This window comes from Panthera onca, chromosome D4 (assembly GCF_046562875.1).
Source record: "Panthera onca isolate mPanOnc1 chromosome D4, mPanOnc1 haplotype 2, whole genome shotgun sequence".
NCBI lineage: Eukaryota > Metazoa > Chordata > Mammalia > Carnivora > Felidae > Panthera > Panthera onca.
In genome coordinates, this window is record NC_138351.1 from 15,708,813 (window position 1) to 15,734,364 (window position 25,552).

At 40.0% G+C, this 25,552-nt stretch overlaps 1 protein-coding gene across 1 annotated transcript in view; it reads left to right on the plus strand.

Moving 5' to 3' along the window:
* The window catches only part of TMC1 (transmembrane channel like 1), a 104,619-nt gene that overhangs the window by 23,058 nt on the left and 56,009 nt on the right, over positions 1–25,552 (plus strand). Inside the window, exons 5-8 of the mRNA XM_078436135.2 lie at positions 9,871–9,961; positions 11,699–11,780; positions 19,140–19,246; positions 22,134–22,232. Coding sequence (XP_078292261.2) covers positions 9,871–9,961; positions 11,699–11,780; positions 19,140–19,246; positions 22,134–22,232 — 379 coding nt within the window. The remainder of the gene's footprint in view (positions 1–9,870; positions 9,962–11,698; positions 11,781–19,139; positions 19,247–22,133; positions 22,233–25,552) is intronic.

The window sequence follows — 25,552 nt, forward strand, 5'->3', positions numbered from 1 at the left end:
CTCTTCTCTCACTCTCTGTTATTGAAGTATAGTTAACATACAGTGTTACATTAGTTTCAGGTGTACAATATGATTCAACACTTCTGTGTATCTCTCAGTGCTCAACATGTTTAACTGTGCTTTTAATCCCCATCACCTATTTCACCCACCCCCACCCACTGCCCCTCTGGCAACCACCAGTTTGTTCTCTGTATTTAAGAGTCTGATTTTATCTCTTTTTTTCTTTTCTCTCCTTTTAAAATTCATCTTAAAGAGAATTTTTTTTTAAGAATAAACAAGTCTTGATTAGGATAAGACATCTCTTCTGACTTATTCACATTTTTTTAATTTAATTTTTTTTTTTTTTTAATTTACATCCAAGTTAGTTAGCATATAGTGCAACGATGATTTCAGGAGTAGATTCCTTAGTGCCCCTCACCCATTTAGCCCATCCCCCCCTACAACCCCTCCAGTAACCTTCAGTTTGTTCTCCATATTTATGAGTCTCTTCTGTTTTGCCCCCCTCCCTGTTTTTATATTATTTTTGCTTCCCTTCCCTTATGTTCATCTGTTTTGTCTCTTAAAGTCCTCATATGAGTAAAGTCATATGATATTTGTTTTTCTCTGACTGACTAATTTCACTTAGCATAATACCCTCCAGTTCCATGCACGTAGTTGCCAATGGCAAGATTTCATTCTTTTTGATTGCTGAGTAATACTCCATTGTAGAGATATACCACTTCTTCTTTATTCATTCATCCATCGATGGACATTTGGGCTCTTTCCATACTTTGGCTATTGTTGATAGTGCTGCTATCAACATTGGGGTGCATGGGTCCCTTCGAAACAGCATAGCTGTATCCCGTGGATAAATGCCTCGTAGTGCAATTGCTGGGTCCTAGGGTAGTACTATCTTTAGTTTTTTGAGGAACTTCCATACTGTTTTCCAGAGTGGCTGCACCAGTTTGCATTCCCATTATCATTCACATTTGCGTTCACTTGTCCTAACTATCTTATCATTGTCACTGAATTAAAGGTGATCTTTCTTTATTAAATAAAAGCACAATGTTCTTTATAATTCTTTCTCTTTCAGATTTAGCCTGTTAATATTTTCTGTGCTATTGTAAGTGCTTAGAAAATCACTATGTGTAATTTTAATAATGCTTAGAAAATCACTGGGTAATTTTAATAATGCTTTTCACATAATATTTTGAAATTCTCCCTGAAAGCATGCTGGTAGGAACCACAAGACAAAATCATATTTCTTTTTTTTTCTTGAGACTTGAAAAAGGAAGTCAGCTCTGAAGCATTGGGGATAAATATACTTTTGCCTACCAAAAATTCTTTTCTTCTTCTCTATTTGTTTCCTGATTTATTTCATCTTTCCTATCTATAACTGCATCATTTTACCAGAGATACTTGGAGATGTCCTATTCTTCACCTTGGTTTGGCATGGTTTTTAGATGGCCCATGGGCCACAGGTCCTATCTCTTTTGGACAGTTGTAAAGGCATTTATAGCTCTTGTACCTATGTCAAGATCTCAAGCTCCCAGCCTCATTAAATCAGCCTGAGATTCTGCCCAGATGGTTGATAGAAGGGTAACGGTCATTGGAAAATGGGTCTAACATATGCTAATATTCATCTTGTCAATCAATATTATTCACTACCTTCCAGAAATATCTGCTTATCCAGAATTCAGATAACCTCAAATTTCAAATAGACAGGGATTTTTAGAGTGCATTATCAGATAATAATACTTACAACAAAAAGTAAATATGAGACAAAAGAAAGTTCTAAAGTTTTCTTCTAGGTAGGTAAAATGTAGTTACTATCTTCTTAATTGCATTTCATTGTCTATGACTTCCCTAGAGTGTTATCAGTCAATATATTAGGTGTGGTAAAGCAAACTGAATTGGTTTCCCAGGCTGCCAGGGTGTCCTACTCTCCAACCATTTCACCTAACTCGCATTCTTTAGGATGTCAGCTACTGGTGACAGCTAATTTTCACAACTTGCTATTAGACTCTCCATAAATATATTATCTTTGAAAGGTGATTAAGAAGAGAAATGCATTAATTACCACTTGCAATTATCTAGAAATGCTTTTAAGTGTGTTTGACATAATACATTAACAGTAAAAGGAAAGCAAATGTGTAGATGATAAGCACAGAATACCATTAATTTGAGGAATGTGGTTTTTTTTTTTTTTTTTTGGTTTGGGGGAGTGTCATCCAGATCTTGGGTAAGGTATGAATTTTGAAGATAACCCTTTACTTTATCAGGATTATAATATGAGAGTGGCCAAGGCATTTTTGAGGATGTTTTTATGTATAGGACAAAAGAATGGCAAACGGAACACTACTTTGGGGGATTTAGGTAAGCCTGTTGTTGTAGAATAAAAGAGGTTATTAAAATGCCTTATTAAAATGCATATACTAAAGTAAACGTTTGGAGAACATTGTATTAGAATATTAGAAGAAGACAAGTTAGACGGGAAGAAGAGAGGGGAGTAGTTTCATATATTCAGTATAATGTGTCTAAAATTTCTTTCTACAGTCCTGAATATTAGAAATTTTTAAATATTCTAAACCACTTATTTCAAATAGTTGCTAATTATGTGTTTATGGTATACATGCATGAATTTGCATATCTATGTATATATATGTCTATGTTCTTGCATATAGACATATACATACATACTGGGATATCTGCATAAAGACACATGACTCTGGATGAATTAATTGTTTATTTTATGTATATCCTATTATAGTGCTCTTGACCAGTGCTTGGACAGAAGGATCAGGGAAGCTTAGAAGGGAGGCTATGCAAAAGAACAGTGAAATTGTAAGAGATAAGTCAACTCAGTAGAAAGCCTAGTTCACAGAGGAGTGTAGAATTCTCTGTGGGTGACCTCACCTAAGTTGTGTTGCCAAGTGCTTAGGACAGACCTCGAGAGCTAAGTTTGCCATGTGGCAAGCAGTCAAGTTTACTAGGTGGTCTTAATTATTTTCAGAGCTCACTGAACTGCCATCATTTGAAATGTCTTGCCCACTCAAGGAAGGATCAAAAGGCAGAGCACACTGCTCCACCAGAAAACTAAGACTTTTTTGCACTCCTAATTATCACAACACAACATTTTGGAAAAATATTCCATAGTACTTAGAAATGTTTAGCATAGGGTAGAAACAGGAACACACAGATATGGTGCAGAATCATTCTACTCAACCTTCCAAAGCAGAACGCCTGTCTCACTCTGAGGCAACACCTTGTAAATCTGTCTGTTTACAGCATTGAGAATGTACCACATGCATTTGATTCAAATGCACCCGAACTGAGCAAAATCAGTTCAGTCTGACTACCAAGCCCTGTAAATGGCCTCGTGAAAGGCTGTTAGTCTATATGAGACTATGAGTTTGTATATGTGATCCATGGTGGAAATATCTCCTTTGTTAGAAAAATTCCTGCAAACCAATGCCTAGAATGCCTTTCTCTGCCTACTTGAATTCTATCAGCCCTTTGATGTCCAGTGTAATTCTTCTCTTATCTACATCTTCAACATGTTCTCAGGCCTCCTTTTTCCTCTCCCTTTTCACTTAAAGCTGTCTAGCACTGTTATATAACAATTTTATGGGTCTATATCTCATTTTTCTTAACAGAGTTTGAACTTCAGAAAAGAATCAATGTTTCTTTTATTTCTTTCAAAACACTGAGCGCATTGCTAAGAACAAACACACTCAACACATGCTTAGAAAAAATGGCTAAGTGTAGCAACCACTGCTTTGCTTGTGTCGTCTCATATGTGTCCATATGCCAGTCGCACGAGGTAGATGATGCTGTTATTAGGGGAAAACTGGCGTGGGGCGGGGGACACTGAGCTCAAATCCCAGCCAAGCTGGGACGCTTACTCTTTGGGTAAGCTTGGACCTTTATTCCATTAATCCAACCCTCAGTTTCTCATCTCTGAGATAGTTCCCCCCTTGCTGGATTTTGTGGGGGAGAAAATGAATCGATGGGCATCCATCATTCCTGGTACGCGGCAAGCACTCAGTGTATGTTAGCTGACACTGCCATTACTGTTGCTGATCCCATTTTACAGGTGAGAACGCTCGGGATCCATAAAGTCTAGTAATCTTCTCCCAAGAGCACACAGCTAGTCTATGGCAGAGCCAGGATCCAAACCCGTGTCTCGCAGATAAGACACAGATCACAAAATTGAACGGCATATAGTCCTATTCAAGAGAGAGAGAGATCTCTTTTTACCTCTGAGCACAGAGACTCCCCGGCTGACCTGAGCTCTCAGAGGCAGCACAGCCCGGGGGGAGCAGGACTCAGGCTGGAATTCACTGCTGCCTCCTCTCAGGCTGAGTCATAAGCGGGGTTTCGGAAGCCCGACACCAGGGCCCTCACGTTGCGTCTTAAATGCGGGGCTGGTTCCTCTCTTGCTCATTTAGTGGCAAGAACTATTCCCGCTCTTCCCACGTCTCATCATGTGAAGGGAAACGGACTGGCTTTCCGAGGGGTTTTTGCCTGGAAATATCTAGTCGTTTCTCAACTTTGTAATTTGGAGACTCAGGCACAAAAATCGAAGTCAGCACTACCAGTACTAGGGCTATGAATAATAGTTCCTTATAGAGCTCTTGCGATTTTGCCATGGTCCCATTACATGTGCTATTGCTAAACGTGTTGTATGCATTATCTCCTGTAAAACACAGGACAGCCCCACGACGGAGCTATTATGATCTTACTTCATAGGGATAGCAACTCAGCCTCAAACCATTGCACCCACTTCCACCAGTGTCTCCTTTATAAAAAACAAAACAAAACAAAACGCAGGTGTTTGGAATCATCGCTTCTAGGATTAGGATGATTTTAAATCATGCCGCCAGTCTCATTATGGAATTACATTACCTAGTAGTCTAGTAGCCTATAGTCTTTATTTCCAATCTCTGTGCTTAGAATAGCTTCCAACCTCTGCTCCTTTCTTTCAATTTACTCAGTACTGTTTTAGGAAAAGTCAGAGTTCTGACTTTGAGTCAATTTACATTGGTCTTTTTTTTTTTTTTTTTTTTTTTTTTAACAACTGTGTTTACTAAGAAAAGGCTTCTCATTCCCCAGATCCCTTTACTGGGAAGTGTTCCTGAGTACAAGTTTTGATTACAGTTGCCTTGAAGACTAGTTTTGAAATGTCTTTCATTTACTTGAGCAAGAAGTTGGTTGCCCAATCGTACTATCAAACTGAAAACAAGAGGGAAGAAAAGTCAACTTAACCTAACCCAAACAGAGAACATGTTTCCTGGGATGAGAATGTGTCAAAGGCAACCTTGCATGTCCTGACTCCCCTGGGCGATCAGGGTTGTATCATGTGTTATGGGTAAATTATCTATTTTGTAAGTTGGACCAAAGTGTCTTCCTCCAACTAACTGTGAAAGCATTCTTGAAAGCCCATGAAACCTTATTATTCTAATTACCAACACAAGGGGTTGATAAATGAATGATGAGGCCAGGTATCATTGTCATTAAATAGATCTCACTCAATTATTTATCCCTGGGTCTGGGGTTACAGCTCATGGACCTGTGCATATTGTACCAGGGCCGGCTGGAGCTCCGAGACCTGGGGACCGGATTACGGTCTTGGCAGGCAGCTTTTTTTGAATGCAGTTCAAGGGAATGACACACATTTTTCAGTCAGACATTTGGATGGTTCGAAGCCAATAGATATTCCAAGTTTATCCACACAATCTTATTCATGTTATCTGTGTCAAAAAAAAAATCCCTTTAAATTATCCAGATGAATACAAATGGGTAGGAAAATGGATTAACTGTAAGAAAACCATGAAGAAGTTGTCTTGCTTTACAGTTTTCGAAGGCTCTGCTCTTTATTTACTTGGATTCTGCTATCCGTAACGGGCACTTGAGTGTGATAAGTATCAGTCAGTGCTCCTCTCCATATTGGATATTTTCTTTTTGTATCTTGTTTCTAATAGCACAATGAAAGATGCTGTCTTCTGGGTAAGAAATCTGTTATTGGAGATGATGGGATTGGGCCGTACTACTTTTTTTTTGTTTGTTTTTCATCTCGAGGTCATGCAGCTCACTACAAAGGTTAGCCTTGAAAATAGTGTGAAAGGATGTTCTCTCAGAGTTGCCTACGTCTTCCCATCTGATGTCCCTTCTTCTAGACCAGCAAGCTGCAAGAGTTCTTCCTTATATCCGAAGAGCATCCTATTAGGAATTTCAAGAATCTGTACTTGCTAAAAAAAATTATTCTCTGGCTACTCCATTACCCCTGGCTTTGTCTTAACATCACCCCACACCCCCACAAGACTTCTGATGTGTTGAGTCTAGAATTTATTTTGGCAAGGGTGGGCAGTGGGGAGCAGAAGGAGCTAGAATGGCTCTTCAAGGATCCTTCAGGAATGAAACTAGAGAGAGGCCTTTTGGAGAATGGAGGAGGGAGTAAGGCATTAGGGAAGAGAAGAAATGTATACCCGAGATTACATGGAGTTGAGTTCGGTCCAGGCTGGTATCTGAAAACCAGCGTCAGAATATGCATGTTGAGGGGCACCTGAGTGGCTCAGTTGGTTGAACATCCGACCTCAGCTCAGGTCATGATCTTGCACTCTGTGAGTTCGAGCCCCACGTCGGGCTCTGTGCTGACAACTCAGAGCCTGGAGCCTGCTTCAGATTCTGTGTCTCCCTCTCTCTCTGTCCCTCCCCCACTCACACTCTGTGTCTCTTTCTTTCTCAAAAATAAATAAACATTAAAAAAAAAAACAAAAGAATACATATGTTGAGGGTGGGGGACGGTAGTGCTTTGGAGGGAAGTATGAAACTGTGCCTAGCATCAGGAAAAACTTGGCAATTGAGGAGGCAAACGATAAAACCTTGCTTAGATGGCTCCAGGGAAAATTATACTTATAATAACTGACAAAAAACCCTATGCATGCCATGGAAATAGTTTCCATTAATTGTGTGATGATTTTAATTTGTTTATAACCCTGACTTCCGTCTCTCTCTCTCTCTCTCTTAAACCTTGCCAGTTTAATGATCCTATTACATAATCATCAGTTCACAAAATTAAAAATCTTGTCAGAAATATGAAGTAGAATAATGGCTGTTTAGAGCAGTCATGTTCTCTAATTGGCCACTCATCTAGAAAGTGATGTAACTCTATAGACCAAACTAAGTATCTAGAGTAGCAAATATGCCCATATAAAGTAGGCACTTTACATTTGAAAAACAAATTTTGATTTTACTACCAGGAAGAATTTTTGACTCTCTATTTATATGTTTTACTATAATAAAGTGATGTGATGATTCCTATGTAGACCTGATTTTACGAGTTTCAAAGTTCTCGATACCAAATAGTTGAATTGTAGTCAGTTCGGCTGTCATACATTGTATGGGTACCTAAAATCCACCACACTACGCAAAATAGGGCAATGAAAACCACAGGGCTGATAGGAAACCTGGGAATAAGGGAAGAATACTCAGGAATATCATCAGTGACACATTAAAAAAGATAGGTATAAAACGGCAGCAACATTTTGCACACGCTAAGTGGTTAAGAAATACAGAAAAGCTACAGTAAATGATGGCAGTTTCCTTTGCAAAAGACCTGAAGCTTGCTCGTGGAACTGGCCTTCAACAGGTTTGCAATTTGGGATGTGGCGTTTGGAGGAAGTTCTTTAAGACCAGCTGTGAATGGCTGCGGCCATAAGGCAGGAGGCGCAGTGAGGTAGCCGGGTGAGGTGTGCACGTTTCGTGAATACGCTAAGTTTAGCTGGATGCGGTTTTTCTGCATTCCCCTCGAGTTTCTTGCAGATACAATCTCATGTCAGCAAACGCAAAATTTGTGTTATGCTTAAATTCTTCTGTAATGAATCAATCATGTTAGAGCAAATTTTCAGTTTTGAAACAAGTATTAATAGGAGAATCAGGGGCGCCTCAGTGGCTCCGTTGGTTAAGCCTGCGACTACGGTCCAGGTCACGATCTCATGGCTGCTGGGTTCCAGCCTTGCGTCGGGCTCTGTGCTGGCAGCTCCGAGCCTGGAGCCTGCTTCGGATTCTGTGTCTCCCTCTCTCTCTGCCCCTCCCCTGCTCACAGAGACAAATCAGAGGCTGGTTGAGAACTCAAGTCAGAGTCAAGTTTAGTGTAGGTCACTTCAACATTTTATAAATGTCAGCGAGGTGCCATACTCACTCCTGCCCTGTCTTCTCTAGAACATATAGTTAAGGCTTAAATGTGATGCACTTTCTGATTGTGTGGATGTAGAAACCCAGCCATGAGAGCTCAGTTTATACTTTGTGATGTGGCTGCATTAAACATTTTAGGATCTGTAGAGTGTTTTAGAAACCATTATCAAATTAATCTTCATAGCTCTGAGGTCATGTCAAATGGTCAGGCCATTTGACAAGGCCAGTCTAGTAACCCTTGTCATTTCCAGGAGACTGTCATAGTTTCTGAGTAGACTCCTGAAGAAGGGTACAATCCCAGCATTTGGGAATGACCTTGTATTTGAGCATTAATTAATATGGAAAATACAATTACCAGATTCTCCCCAATCTGGTAACTATCCCAAGTTATGCCTCTCATCTCCACTTCCAGAAGGTCTAGTTTTATTAAGCATCCTCTTCTGGTCAAAGTAGTGGTCGGTGCTGTGGGAGATACACAAGGACAGGATTTCATCTCTGCCATCAAGGAACTAATTTGGGAGCTCTCTTTGATGCCTAAAGTGAATCTTCTCCGTTGCACTTGTGTTTTTATGGCAGAATGTGGGTGGGTTCACATGCCCAGGCAATTCAGGAGGCACCACTGTGTAGTTATTGGGTAAGTCAGCAGGTGCATGTTGTGTTTCCATCCCTGGGTATTATAAAATCTTGAGTTTAGAACTATTACTCAGGAACACCTTACCAAAAAAAAAAATCCTTCACTGACTTTTCATTTTTTTTTTAATTTGCTTTTTTGTGTTAATAATATTCTGTAAAATCTCACGGTCCAGCAGCCTTCCAACCAAAAGACGATGTTGCAGCTATTGAACCATAGTTCAGGTTTGGGTTCTCCTGGGTTATGCCCTCTGCTGTCCCGAAAAGTCAAGACAAACCTGGGCCACCTCTATTTTTAAAAGTTTTTCGTATATCAAACAAACAGCAATAGCAAAATTGGCCAGCCGAGTTTATAAAATTATAGTATATTTAACATTCTCCATTTTCGTGAACTGATGCTTTTCTATACACACACACACACACATACAGAGAGACCTAAGTGTGACTACTGAAAGGTATAACTATTTGGGAATAATATTAAACTTTATCTTTGAGGCCCTTTCTGAATGTGAGGCCAAAAGTACTCCTTCCCTTTCTCTTCTTCCCTCAACCCAATTTGCTGTACATAACATTTTTGTTTCAACTCATAATTGGTTTTATGAGATTAAATACCAGGTCAGTAACTGTGCTCCATGTCAGTTTGTCCTAAACTCTTTGCCTTATTTTACAAAAGGAACCCTTAAAAAAGAAGAAGAGAAAATATTTTAAAATAAACATTCTGACTGCCAGAAGCTGAAGTCAACTTTGGATTCAATTTTATATGTGGTGGAAATGAAAAGAACTAGAGTTCTCGATTTTGACACTTAGCATAAATTCCTTGCTTTTTGATGACTCCAGCTGATTAATAAGTGAGACTAAAATATCTTATTCTTCCTGGCCGGAATTAAAAAGCTTAAACATCTATTACGAGTCCAGAGCTTGAAATAGAGCTTAAATTCATGTGCTAAGGGTCTGGAAGAACTAAGGCTACAAACCTGATAAAATGAAATGTCCACTACCTCTATTCTATGCATCTCAACCTATACCCCATTCCCTCTTACCCCTTATTTTGTTTTATTTTCTCAGGGAAGCAAAAAAATTTGTGAGTGAAAATGAAGGAGCCCTTGGGAAAGGAAAAGGAAAGCGGTGGTTTGCATTTAAGATGATGATGGCTAAGGTAAGCATTTTCACAACTCAGTTTGGTCGATGTTGTATATTCTCGATGGCGGCCTCTCAAATGAAATGGTGATTTATGGCAAAAAGACTTACTTGTGTGATTTTATCACTCTGAAACGGTAAAGATTGTGCCCCTTTCACTTCCATTCCCTGGTAGTTAAGGGGTTCTGGGTCAAAGTTTGTTGCTCTACAAGTTGTTATCTACAAGTTTCAGGGCCATACAGCTACCAGGAACATAAACTATAAATTGAATAGAATATGAAAAAAGCCCCAAATGATATAGTAATATAAACATAGATCCTTGGAAAAGATAGAAAAGAAACTAACATTTCATTAGTATTTGCTTATGCCAAGCACTGAATCGAATCCCTCTATGAAGGTACCGTATTTAATTCTCAAAGCAAAATAGGTATATAGGTATTATTATCCCCTTTTTATAATTGTTATACCACTTGTAGGCTGAATTCATTTCCATAAAGATGGGGTTTTGTGAATAAAATTCACACCTTAAATATGAAATATAGATTTATGATATATATCAGGGAGTAATAAGTCTGTCTTTATAATTTAAATGAATGGAATCAATATTTATGCTTTTGTTTCTGGCTTCTTTGACGCAATATTATATTCATGAGACACATCTGTGTTGTGGTAGTTGTTCATTTTTATTGATGTGTTGTATTCCATTGTATGAAGGTACCACTATTTACTCATCCATTCTATTGTAGATGGATATTTGGGCTCTTTCTAGGTTGGGTAACCTTTTGAACTTCAGACTTGTCTCATACTGTTATTTGGGCTCTATTGCACCTGTCCATCTCACACATTATCCCAGCGTTATGTGCACATATGCAAAGTTAGCTTCCCTGTTCCCATTCTTCCTTGTGGTCCTCTTGACCATGGATGGCCCAACATTGTGGAGTAAAATGGAAGGAAGGTCTTTTATAAAACTAATGTAGGGGGGGCCTGGGTGGCTCAGTCAGTTAAGCATCTGACTCTTGATTTCGGCTCACGTCATGATCTCATGGTTCGTGGAACCCAGCCCCACATCGGGCTCTGCATTGACAGTGTGGAGCCTGCTTGGGATTCTCTCTCTTCCTCTCTCTCTCCCCCTCCCCTGCACTCTCTCTCTTTCTCTCTCAAAACAAATAAGCTTTTAAAAAAGCTAATGTATGATTCTTTTTCTTCCTCCCTTTCCTATGATACCATGACTTTCCATTTAGTTAGATGCTCTACCCCTCCCAGAATAAAAAGTGTCCCATGTCATAACACTTCCCATCCTGTATCAAAATTACTTGTTTAGGTACAGCTTACTCTAATAGTCCCAGAAGCCCTTCAAGGCAGGAATGATGTCTTATTCATAGTTCATTAATTTCTTCATGCAACAAGTATTTAATTAAACATATACAATTTGCCAGTCAACTTAGTAGGTGCTACCCCAGTCCCTGCTCCCTTATGGTCTGGAAGAATAAACAGATCTTTCTCAGCATATTTTTTATAAAATAGGGGATCCATAAACGTTTTTTTAATTGAATTGGTGTGAAGGTGGGTGGGGAACAGAGAAGCAAGTGAATCCTACTGGTTTGTTTTTTTTTTTCTTTTTACAAAAAGCCTTATGTGGCACTAGAGAGATCTTTCCAAGTTCATTGTCTTGTGATATTTGGGGATGGGGTGGAGGATAAAACATCTTGACAAACAAGAGGCTAGGTTTTATTGTTCTATTTGGCTTTCTTTTCAGAAATGGGCGAAATTTCTTCGTGATTTTGAAAACTTCAAAGCTGCTTGTGTCCCGTGGGAAAACAAAATCAAAGCAATTGAAAGTAAGTGCTCATGAGATCTCATTAGATGGGAAGGTTGTTTCATAAGCTTATCAGATGTATTTCTCGGTTTCTGTACTATTGGAAAGATTAAAAACAAGAAAACAAACAAACAAAAGTTATCATTTTTAACATTCTTTTAGTTTACTGTGAAAATTTGTTAGTACTCACCAGTCACAGCCCTGGAGACTCCACTCTCCCTTCCTATATTAGACCAAAATATTCTCATTCTGACCTTGTGTTCTGTCCTATACAGGGAAGTCAATATTGTGCACAGTGACACTGAGTCATATATATCATTGGGAAGGTAGTGATTTTATTTTGGCAATGAACATGACATTGAAAGTATATACTCTTATGAGATTTAGACAATAATCAAATTGAACAATGTCTACAAAGAGTGAAGAAATCTTAAAGCCTCATTTTCACGTCTGAAGTAGAATAAGTTAATCACATCACCATCCAGGAATTTGTTATGTGAATACCATTACGTTATTGTGCCTTCATTTTATACAGTATTCACAGGGTACAGAGAAGTCAGGAGAATATACTTGATCAAAAGCGTATTTAGAACAGTGCTCTAGGCTTGGAATAAAGCCAATAAAAATTTAAAAAATTGTAAATGTAATAAATAATGTTTTTAAATAAGAAAGAATACAGAATATAAAGAAAAAGGGTCATATTTAAAATGAGGGTGAGCATAATCTTGCCATGTTTTGGTTTCTAAGAGTTTCGACTAGGATCTGAATTTCCTCCCTGAGTTTTCAGACTGAGAAGCAGATTTTCCTGCTGGTTAAACTTGGCGTTGCATAATTAAAATGGAGGCTCCACAGGGAGATAACACAGTTGATGGATAGCTCATGGACATGATTGGGCATGTTTTAGGAGTGCCTATCCTCAGTCCTCTGTCTCTCATTATCAAGTGGCAATGAATTAAAAACACATCAGCTAATTAATTACACTTCCACATATTCCTGTATGATCACATTATTACTTTATTTTCTTCCTTAACACTTACTATCTAAAATACTGTATTTTAGGGGTGCTTGGGTGGCTCAGTCGGTTGAGCATCCGACTTTGGCTCAGGTCATGATCTCACAGTTTGTGGGTTCGAGACCCACATCAAGCTCTGTGCTGATGGTTCAGGCCTTGGAGCCTGCTTCGGATTCTGTGTCTCCCTCTCTCTCTGCCCCTGCCCTGCTCACACTCTGTCTCTCTCCATCTCAAAAATAAATAAACATTTAAAAAAAGGCTCTAAAAAACTATGAATGTGATTTCTTTTTAAATACATCTTAACAGGGGCAACTGGGTGACTCAGTCGGTTGAACTTCCAACTTCAGCTCAGGTCATGATCTCACAGTTTGTGGGATCGAGCCCTGCATCAGGCTCTGTGCTGACAGCTCAGAGCCTGGAGCCCGCTTCGGATTCTGTGTCTTCCTGTCTCTGCCCCTCCCCGGCTCACGCTTGTCTCAATCTGTTTCTCAAAAATAAATAAATGTTAAAAAAAAATTTTTTTTAAATACTGTATTTTAAATTTAATTTTTTTAATATTTATTTATTTTTGATAGAGAGAGAGAGAGAGAGAGAGACAGAGTGTGAGTGGGGGAGGGGCAGAGAGAGAGGGAGACACAGAAGCTGAAGCAGGTTCCAGGCTCCGAGTTATCAGCACAGAGCCCGATGGGGGGCTTGAACTCACATATGGTAAAATCATGACCTGAGCCAAAGTCAGACACTCAACCGACTGAGCCACCCAGGCACCCCTTAAATTTAATTTTTAACTGTCATTTCATTTCATTTTATTTTGTGCTTATTTCTTCGAATAGACATGAGAGAAGAGGTTTGGTTCTCTTCCTCCTGGATTGCCAGACCTAGAATTTGACTGTAATAAATATGTGTTGAATAAAATGAAAGAGTAGACATTCCTCACATGTCTACCATTGTAGGAAGTGGAAAAAGGAATTTAGACACGTCAGAAAAGAACAGACGTCACGGAATCCTTAGGTTTCAAGTGTGCAGCTGAAATACGCTAACCTGAGAGGTATGGAGGAACAGAAAGACATTTGGAACATTAAGATCTTGATACAATTTGTGTGGAAAGAACTCTGGGTTCTGCTCTTGCTTTGCTGCAGATTAGCTGTTCTGCTCCTCGGTGGTCATGTAATCTCTCTGGGCTTCAGTCTCATTCACCTGTGAGATGATAGGGTTGAATCTTGACCAGTTTTGAGATGTATCCCCATACATTTGTAAGAATGATCATTAAAATATGTACATTTGCACATTTTTTATTTCGAAGGTACACTAGAGCAGTTCTAACTTGTCTCAATAACAATGTCATGCCCGCTTGCATTGCAGTAGCCTATCTTGAGGAGGCCAGAAACAGATGGGATTATTTTTATTGCCAGAATTTCACACAAGAATGAGTTACATATATGGCCACCATCTATCATGTGTGTTACTGTGGGGAAGACAGATTGAGGGCCACTCAGTTATACTCTTAGTTATTTTCCTTCCTCTCTTCTTCCTCCAGAAAATTTGGAACAGTCAGCTGAATGATGTCAAGCACATTACTTTCTCTTCCTTATGCAATTTATGATTTGATTAGGTTGCCCTGATTTCTTCACCTTTCATGGTGCTATGCCTCCCTGTGAAGAACTGACCCTCATTTTCTAGGCTATCAACAATCGCCACAACCACTGCCCTTTGAGCATCGCTCAGATACTCCGCAGACATTTCATATACTCTTTACCATGCATGCAATGTGCACATTAACCTAACTGTACCAGAATTAGTCTCTAGAAGACCTGAAATGCAAGGTGAAGTCTGTCTGGGTCCAAAGCTTGTGGTTTCCTCAATGTGGCTTGCTCATTTATCACTTTACAGAACATTTTATAAACTTTTTCTTTGGCAACAGTTCCCAGAGTGGATTCTACCAGGGCAATGGCAGGATGGGTAGTTATAGAATTTCTTGATCAATATCCTACTTGGGGAATTATTTTCCATTTTCTCATGCATTTAGTTTTGAATGAGCTATTTATTTAATTATATACTTCATCTTCTATAAGATGCTTAATGCATTATGATCATAATGATAATCATAAATACACCATAGACTCTGGGGCTATTATGTTAGTTGAAAAGTATGAAACCTCTCTAAGACTGTACTAGCAAAGTCCTTGGGTCGTAGTAACCATCCCATAGAAAGTACCCTACCAAAGATGGGGAAGCATGTATCTGCGATGGTCTTTGAAACTTAACTAAATGGAAATTGGAAAAGAGATGGGAAAGGCAGTCATGTTCCAATCTTTTCTAAAGGTTGAGGTCCTTTTGCCCCTTACTGGCTCCAGATAATCCAAATCAAATTTGCCACATTTAATTTTCCTAGACCAATTTGAAAGAAACTGTGCTTTTTGTCCTAGCCCAACAAGATGATATGTATATTGTACTCATGCAGCAGGTGATTTAATTGGTCTTTTCCCATTTAGAAATGCTCATATTTGTCTGCCTGTCTTATTACCCAACTGTTCAAGAGGAAATTATCCATGATGACAGACTACAAATTGCTTTGCCTTAATAATAAATAACCAGAGGGAGGGAGAGGTGAAACTTTAACCTGAATTTAAAAGAAATGCAAGAAAATTCAGCAACCAGAATATTGCATAAGCTTAAAAGGTCTCACTGGAATACATACCAAGGACTCTGTTTTAATACATGAATAATTCATTATGGAAACAGGATTTATTAGTTAGATTAAAGAAAAAAAGAACAGGTCATTTCTGGGCACAATCCAAATTTATGAATGTGCATGGCCTTGGCTGATTCATGGATATTGCCTATATTCTTTCAGACATACATGCACATGGCATAATTATTCCATGTATTATAGTTTTAAAAAGATAATTTGATTATGATTCTACCTGACGAGCAATATAGCACTGTGGTTAAAAGAGATCTAGATTTAGAGTCAAACACCTAGGAATCAAGGCTGCCTGGTTTAGAACTCTGGCTCCATCATTTACTACCTACAGAACTACCCACGAGACCCCGGTTTCATCATTTCCTAGCTGTGTAACCCACAGGCTTAAGTCTCTGTAAGGTGAGAGTACAGTATTTCTCCTCTTGCAGGAATTCGATGACTAAATGAATTAATACACAAGATCAAGACAGGTGTCTGAAACAAACATTCATTACATATCAGCTGTTACTATTATTAGTCAAGTTTTGGTTCAGTCCAAAGCTTATGTTTAATTTTGGGGTTCTCCATCCACACAGTGGGCCTAATAACACTTAACCTTATTGGGTTCTAGAGGTAGTTAAATGAGTTGATGTCAAAGTTTTCAGTATGCATAACTGACCAGCGAGATATGCCAGCTGTTGTTGTTGTTGTTGTTATCATTACCACTACTACAACCTATTCTTGTTCTTTACAATTTTATCTAAGAGACTAAGCACACGGGAATGGATGTTCTTTCCAATTATCTTTTAGCTACACTATAGTCAGGTTTCTCTCTTTAGTAAATGCCAGATTTAGTCCCAATCAGGGGACCATTAGCCGTGGGTGCTAATAAGTAGAGCAAAACTGTAAGAAGGGAGGTAGGAAAGGAAGAAGGGGAGGAAAGAAGGAAGGGAAGGAGGAAGGGAAGAAGGCCACGAGGGAGGGAGGGAGGGAGAGAAGGAGGAAAGCATGAGTCAGCATCCCATGCTTGGGATTCTACACCAGAAGATCTCATGTGTGTTTCAGGGAAAAGCTTACTCCGGGTACCTAGAGACAAAGTTTCTTCTCCAATTAATGAGTAACTATAATGACTAGGAAGCTGGAAGTCTACTGCCTTCAATAAAACATGACAAGTGAACCTGGCTGAGGCAGTCCTTGGGCAATTGTTACCAGAGAACATAGATAACAGCCATGAAATGATATGAAATCACTGGGAGCCAGGTGGGTGATCAGATGTCCTGGGAGGGGCAGATCTGCTGAGCCTTTCTGCAGATGGACCAGCGCATCTGGTTACAGCACCTGCGGGCATGTTTAGCAAAACCACATGCTTTCAGAAATCCTGTAGAACTCTGTATCCCTCTACAAAGTGAAATGAATCCAAAGATTCAGATTTCAAAATCATTGGGTTTTTTAAAAAACGTCCATTTAGCCATTGACTTTTTTAAAGTTTCTATAAAAATTGCCACTGTGTTGTGGGAATAGGCGAGGTGGCACCTAAAGAATATTCTAAGTTCCAGAAATAGCAGCATGACTCTCATGTGATCTCAGCCTCATGTTACTAAGCAGAGGCTGGAATTTGCTTCATAGCAGCCTCCTTCCTTCTGCAATAATGTTTCCCCACCAGTAATGTTGCAAAGCCAGAGGGCCAAGAAAAGCTTTGGTCACTGGAGGTATTTCGCTGAATGAGTCAGGAAAAAGGGCCCGATGCAGTGGGGGTGACTGCCAGTGTTCATTGTTTCTTCTTGGGCAACCGAAAATGGGAATTGGGAAGATTAAGGAAACTAGTAACTTAACGTTGAACCTTAAGTGGTCAAGAAAAGTCTGGCTTTTGTTAATTGGTGAAATCTCAACGTGAGACCTCAAATTCCTGTTCTTTCTTCCTCTTCCATTCTCTGTTGTAAGATCATGTTTTTTATTTTTTTCTCAGCAAATACGATTTGGACAGATCACTATTCACGGTGGCGCACGAGTGTCGATGGCACATTCTTGCCTGTCCCTTCCCAATTCATTTCCCAAAGTGGAGGAGACTTCTTAAAGGTCACGGTCCCCCCACCACCACCCCACTCCAGCTGCTTAACACCTGTTGGTGACTTCTCATCACATTTAAAATAAAAGCCTCACTTTCTACCTTGCCTTAAGAGGTCCTACGCAGTGTGGGTTGGCTTGTCTCTCCGTCCTCATCTGTCACCAATTTCCCTTGTTCATTGGGCTCCAACTACACAGTCCTCTGCTTTGTTCCTCAATTGTCCTGAGCTCTTGCCTGCCTCCAGATATTTGTTCTGGCTCTTTCCTCTGCTTGAGCGGCTCTTCCCCAGCCTGGGCATTGTGCCTCTTCCTCCAACTTCAGACCGAGGCTCGAATGCTACCCTCTTTGATATACCTTCCTCAACGAACTTATTGAAAGCAACCCTCTTGATATTTTATAATCAGGACCTATCTGGTTATAATAATTACATATATGTAATTGTTACAAATATATAATCATATGTAATCTTATATATCATATATAATACATACGTATCATATAAATGATGCATGCATACATGCTATATCACACATAATATATATGCATTAATCAATGTATAAAGCGAATATACATATATAATATATATGATATATAATATACATGCTATTCACACATGATACGATGTATAATATAATATATAATATATTATGATAAATACATATATTTAATTAATTTATTTAGTTTTTAAATTCCTGCATTTTTGTTGTTTCCATACCTCACTAAAATGTAAGTTGTATTAGGGCAGCAACCGTATCTGTGACATTGTGCTTCACATCTAAAGTAATTCCTGGCAGAAGATGCTTTATTTTATTTATTTTTTTTAAGTTTATTTATTTGTTTTGAGAAAGACAGAGAGCACACGAGCAGGGAAGGGGCAGAGAGAGAGAGGGGGGAGAGAGAAAGTCCCGAGCCATCTCCATGTTGTGAGCACAGAGCCCAACGTGGGGTTCCATCTCAGGATCCGTGAGATCAAGACCTGAGCTGCAACCAAGAGTCGGATGCTTAACCAACTGAGCCACCCCAGGCGCCCCAGAAGATACTTTAAATATGTGAGGAGTGAGTGAATAACCTTCAGCTACTGTGCTGTACCTAAAAAATGCCAGTTAAGTCAGACAAATAGCACGGGGCGGTCTGTTAGGACAGCTGTCCAGAAAGGATGTGGTAAACATTTTTGAGAAGAGCCTTGTTGGCTGACAGGAAGGAGGCAGAAGGGCAGTAATGATCATGATAATGGCGGAAAACTGCTGGCCAGGTACTGCAGCAACTACCTTACAGGTATTTGCTCACGCAACTGTACTAACTCCAGGCATGAAATGGGCTCTTCAAGGAGCACTTCTAGCTGCTAAGCACAAGGCAGCTTTCCCTCGGATGGACTCTAAAGGCGTAGGTCACAGTCATTCTGCACAACGGCAACTACACAGTAGAGAGCACTTCCATCGCCATTAACTTTCCCTCTTCCAGGATAGAAACAGGAGGACGCCAGAGACTGTCGATATGATGTCCACGTGAAAAGAACCCAAGTGTCGCCAGGAGCAGATCTCTTATGGAAAGCACCAAGACAGTGGCTTTTGTTTCCTTTTGATTCTGACCTGTCTCTCAATCTTTTAACTTTTCTTTTTGGTAGGTCAGTTTGGCTCATCGGTGGCCTCATACTTCCTCTTCTTGAGATGGATGTATGGAGTAAATATGGTTCTCTTTATCTTGACATTCAGCCTCATCATGTTGCCAGAGGTAAGATTCTGACTTCCGGGTTACAAAAAAATAGCTGGAACAAGTTTCTCCTGTCCTAGAAAATTTCTTTCCTCTTCTGAAAAATAGAATGATTAACTGGCCGTATCCACTCTGAGAGTTGTAGCCCAGGTAACAAGGTTAATCTTCAAACTCGTGCCCGTGGGCTGAAGATCCTACTCATTGCTCCAAAGGGTACATGAGCTTCCTGAAATCATATATAAAATGTGGTGTGTCTGTTTAAATGTACATTTTTATATGGAAGGGTTCATGGCTTCTATCAGATTCCCAAGGTGGTCCCTGTGCTCAAATGTTAATTGCTCAAAAGGAAAGCTTCGACACCTTGTGAATTGTATTTATTTATTTTGCCAAGTTTGCTTGGAAAGAAATATTCCTTAATGCATCTGTCTTTTCTATTTGAAGAAACACAACATGAGCAGTTTTTTTCCACATGTAAAGTAAGATAACCCAGGCACACACACACACGCACACATACACAGTGGGGTGGGGTCTTTTAGGATCAAAGTCAGAGAGGAGAGTAAAGCAGATAGTGGGTCCAGAGTGAAGAAGGAGGCAAAGCCCTGAGCTGATGTGGGGAAAAGAGTCAATCAACTAAGGCCAACAAACAAGACTGAGGTTGGAGTCTTTAGTCACAAGAGGTTAGATGGCTCTGATCTTTGGATGCTTACTTATCACACAGAAGTCAGTTTAGGCTTTATTCGGGCTACAGAGGGTCTTTTAGGTGTCATTATTTCAAAGCCAACTTGTTCAGAACAGTATTGCCGACAGCCAAAACTAAGCGTTTTGAGTGATTTTTTATTTCCATGTGTTTTTTTAAATATGAAATTTATTGTCATATTGGTTTCCATACAACACCCAGTGCTCATCCCAACAGGTACCCTCCTCAATACCCATCACCCACCCTGCCCTCCCTCCCACCCCCAATCAACCGTCAGATTGTTAGGTTAGAGCACTGGGTTTTAAATCAGTGCCAGCTTCTGCATTGAGCCTCCCCATGGGCATAACAATCCCAATAGTGCTTTACGTGCATGAAGAATTTTGCTTTTAATAGTGCAAAACACTTTCATTTCTTTTACTTACTGAGCCTCACAACAAATGTAAGAAGTAGACTTACAGAAGCATTTCTTTCCCCTTTAAAAATGTGGAAACAGAGTCACGGGTTGCTTATTGGGCTTAACCAATATCTTGAGAGTGAGGGGTTTTTTTCAAGTCGTTCCAGGACTGGGATCATGATTCTATTTTTTGTCCCAAGATTTTGCCTCTCAATCCACTACTTTTATAATCCCTGAGATAATTCGGGGCATTCTACGGCTATGTGGCTCTTAGAAGTCAGTAGACATAGATCAGAAGTCTGGCGAGTCCATTTCTCAAGTGAAAACTTTCAGGCGATAGAGCAGAATGTATGTATTTCATCTATTTCAGATTAACCCCAGCTTTATTTCTGCTCATGTCTCCAAGGAAACTTGAAACTCCATCACTGGCTATTATGACACTCCTTAGTGTCAGACTCGGGGCATACGTGGAGTTTTATCAACGGCACTTACTCTTTCCCCTACAGCACACAGCCTCCGTGGAAATGAACGGTTGTGGCTGATTTGTTCCAACTATATGAAATTACAGAATGCCTGGTGTATAGTGGAGGGAGTTAATATGTGTTTGATTGGATGTATTCCTAGAACTAAGAAGCATATTGTCTTTGGATGCTTTCTTACAGGTTTGTGTTAGTTGCTGTGAGAGGCATCCTGTTTTCTGGGCATTGGTTACCAGCTCCAGCAAAAGAACAAAAGAGGATAGAAACCTCATGTGCTAGCTTTACAGAACCGCCAGAGGCCAAGACTGGTCCCCTCCTGGCAATGAGGCTCCATTTTTCAGCAGCCTCCAGCCCACAGACTCATTCAGCCTTCCTTTGATTCAAATGCCCTTTCGCCCAAAGGGCCGAGCCTGAGACCTTAATCTCCTTTGTTCTCTGTGCCCCTCAACTTTGGAGTGAGACAGGGTAGGACCCACCTTCTGCTCTGTTCAGTCCTAGGAAGCCAAGAAGCTTCCATGGAAGCTGTGCAGCCTATGTGGAGGGTAGGATTAGGGGCTGACTTCCATAAAGCTGCACACTCAGGCGTCCAGTCACATTCATCCTCCACCCCCAGCCCCAGGGAAGAAATTTTCATGTCCCATAAGAAGCAGCATCTGCTTGGCAAGCCTTGTGCCTGCCCTAGCGTGGTGCTTTTACCAGTTCTCACCAGGAAATCTGCCAGGACCCTATTCTTGTCCCCTTGCTGGCTGGCTCGGCCCCTAAAAATTCCTCTTTGAATCTGGCAGCATAAGATCAGGGGAGCAAACCTGAATTAGTGGTAAAGCAAATATAATCAGGGTACCCATCTTTCCTCCCATTTGACCCTCTCAAATTGTATAAGTGATTCCCTTGAGTCTTCTCTTTCTTAACATGAAGGAGAGAATCTCCCACCACCCCCAACCCTAAGAAGCAGCCCCACATGAAGATGTGGGTAGTATGGTTTGTTTGAACACTATAGTTCCCCCAAAGGCCTCTTTTCTCCTCTCCAGACCTCCCCTAAAGGAGACCAGTTTAGAGGTGGTGGTGGGTCGTGGGACTTCTCAGCAAGCCTTCTGGGCATTGTGGTTGGCCCGACTGCTGGTGGTCCACTGAACTTAGAAGGAAGGGTTCCTAGCGCTCCCTTTGTTCTTAACTCTGGATTTAGTAGTCAATTCCCGGAAAATGGGACCCCACGTGGAGACCCACAGAGTCTCCATGAAAAAGTTTCAGAAGTGCTTTTAAACAAAACCATTTGTGATCACATGTGTGGCTCAGACTTTGTTTCCAATTATTAACTGCTTTCTTTGCTTCTCTATACAGTACCTCTGGGGTTTGCCATATGGCAGTTTACCTAGGAAAACAGTTCCCAGAGCTGAAGAGGCATCTGCGGCAAACTTCGGTGTGTTGTACGACTTCAACGTAAGTGTCTCCACATAGCTGTGTTGGTAGGAGGATGGATTTGTCCTTACTCTCTGAAACCCCATGGCCTCCTCTTCTGGGGTAGATGAAGGTCTTAAGAGATATGTCCCTGCCCCTTGTTAAAAAAAATAAGAAAGGAAGGAAGGAAGGAAGGAAGGAAAGAAGGAAGGATGGAAGGAAGGAAGGGGGAAAAAGAGAAAGGAGGAAAGGGAGGGAGGGGGGTGGGAGGAATGAAAGGAAAGAAGGAAGGGAGAGAAAGAAAAAAAAGAATAGGCTTAATAATGTGATAATATGATTAAATGGGAATATAGATGACTGAATGAAGGTGAGCTCAGAGTTCAAAGACTTGAAACAAATATCTTTATCTCTGGCTTTGGAAAAGAACAAAGGAAGAATTTGCAAATGTGCTTTTTGAAAAATCTCATAGGATTCTTAGGGAATTAGAGCTTTGCTTCCTAAACAAGTCTATTTAGTATTATTCAATAGTCAATTCCAGACACAGCTAAATATTAAATACTAAACAGTACTAAATATTAACTGATAAATAATACTAAAATGACTACCACGGTTGTGGTACCTGTATGAGCATGACTCCACTATAGTATGGGGGTAAGTTTCACTTTTTCAGCTGCCCTGGGTGAGGATTATTGTTATGGCAGAGATTCATTTTTACCCATTGAAAAAATCATGTCAAGAGTTTGATTCAAGTCTGTGGCAACTATTAAATTTCACACATTTCTTTTCTAAATAGTGACCAGATTGGAGATGGTTGGAAGTGTAGAAGATAAGAAAGTAGTAAGGTGGAGATTGGGGAATTGATAATTCAAGGAATTTTTGGACAGTGGCAAATGAGGACAAGCTTTTATGTAACCTGGGGAATCAAAGAAGGAAAGAAAAACAATGAACACTCTTCATGTTCATAGTGCTGATAGGTATATTTCACAGATATTTTGAATTCTGTCCTCAAACTCCCTAAATTATGAGCTTCCTAAAGAGGGGATCCTATCTATTACACCTTCTTTGAAGCCCTTAATATGATACTCAACCAATAAAATCTTCGTGAATCTTCTTGACTGACAACCCCAAGAAGAGGGATGATCTGTAGAGCCCTGGAACCATAGAAATTAATTACGTGAGCATTACCAGAAAATGTAAACTTTCAGAAAGGTTCCCAGTCTCCCAGTAAGCACCAGAAATAAGCGTAAGGCTTCTAAGCATCGGCAGGCCCAACTTTGTGGCATTTGGAATCTCCGATCATCCTTGTCAGTTGGACTTTTCATTTTCAATTCAGCGCTCATTTCTGGAATATAAACATGCACTGGTTTTACAAAGATAAATGTGACATGTTTCTTGGGCTCAAGGTACTCACGATAGTAGAAGATAGTTGGTCAACTAGTATACCACATGTTGTGTGTTAAGGTAGCAAAATGGACAAAAGAAAAAGACAACGGGGGGCCCCAAGGAAGTGATTGCTAGTTTTGCTTGGGAAGGTCTAGGATTTGTGAAGGATATGGTGTCTGAGTTAGGTTTTACTTCTTCTTGTGTATTTCTCCTTTCTGTTACCCTCCGTCTCTCTTCCTCCCTCTCTCTAGATTTCAAATCATTTCTTATTGTGTTCTCCTGAATCTGCTTTTCCTTCCCATTCTCATCTTCTGATTAGCAAGATAATAAACTTCCGGTCTGGTTAGTAAGAGCCCAAACTAATAATATCATTGGCATGTTCTGATGTTTTAATCAAACCAGAGAAAAGAAGAACTGAAAGTCTGAACAAAAGCGTGTTTTGTTTGTGAACAAATATTCAATGAAGTTGAAGCACTTTTAAATTTGTCAACTAACTGAAACAAAAAAAGTTGGGGGAAAAAGTCCATTAGCGACGTGAAAGATATTGATCAGCTGATTGGAAGACAAAGAGGAAGGTGGTTCTGAGGGTCAAACCAGAAGCTCTAACAGGTGAATACAGGAAAAGGCCAGGGGAGAGGGTTTGGGCAACACATAGACTCGCCAAGATTTTCTTACTGCCCTTGACAGCTGTCTCATTTTCAGTTTGGTGAAATACAATTTAGCAGCGGATAGAGGAAGACAGAAACCAGAGTATCCTATGATATTCATTTTCCTTTATAATCTAGGCCTGCCTGAAAACAGTTCTAAAGCAATAAGAGAATAGATTTAAAAAAGAGAGAGAGAATATAAATGGCCAATAAAAAATATGAAAAGCCATTAAAGTGACGTTATTCATTTGCAGCTTTTCTTAATTTTTCTGCGTATGGTAACCACTCAGTTATTTGGCATGTATCATAAAATAAGGGATTTAAAAATTTTCTTACTTTGTTTAATGTTTATTTATGTTTTAGAGAGAGAGAGAGAGAGAGAGAGAGGGCAGGGGAGGGTCAGAGAGAGAGGGAGAGAGAGGATCTGAAGTGGGCTCCATGATGACAGCAGAGAGCCCATGTGGGGCTTACACTCACGAACCGTGGGATCATGACCTGAACTGAAGTTGGACCCCCCTAACCGAATGAGCCACCCAGGCACTCCCCACATAAGGGATTTTTAGAGATACAAGTGCTTTTAGACCTCTTCAGTCCCATGTTTCACATTATAAAGTTAGGGAAACTTTGAGTCATAGAAGCCTATTCAGGGTCTTATAGCTATTGAGTGGTTCCAAAAAACTAATTTTCCTGCACTGATTTCCAACAGCATTCTCACTTACTGTTTCTAGAACACAGATCGGCTCCTTTCAGTGCCATAGCTATCTCACTGGGGAGGAGTTGAAACAGTTGGATCCCATTTTCACTTTTCATAATAAATACATAATTCCCAAATTAGCTTCTTAAGTAAAATAGTAGGTTCAATATTTACTCTTGCTCGAATTCTTTACTTGGTCCTCTGAACAATAGAGGTGCCCTCTCTGTATTATAAGATGATCTTCCTGGACAGCACAGTATTCCATCTATCATGGCAGCATGGAGGAAACCATCAACGAAATATCCTTGAGATTCCCTGAAAACTCAGAATTCTGCACTTCCAAAGAGCCCAGAGACGCAAGGAGGAAAAAAGACGTGTTTCAGGACTAAGGCAGAGTTAACAAATGCCGGAACGGTCTGATTAAGCCATGGGTTTGTCACATCTAAGAAGCTTAGTGTGACCGCTTAGCTAAACAATTCCATATAGATGCAGGTGAAGAGAAACAGAAAAAGATTGATAGAATGCTGGGACAGAGATGCAAGCATGACCTCTTGTGGTAGAGGAGCTTATAGGATGGGAAGTGGGGTGGAGGTGGGGCAGTGAAGTTTCAGGTTGGAACCTTGGAACTTCCCTCCAGA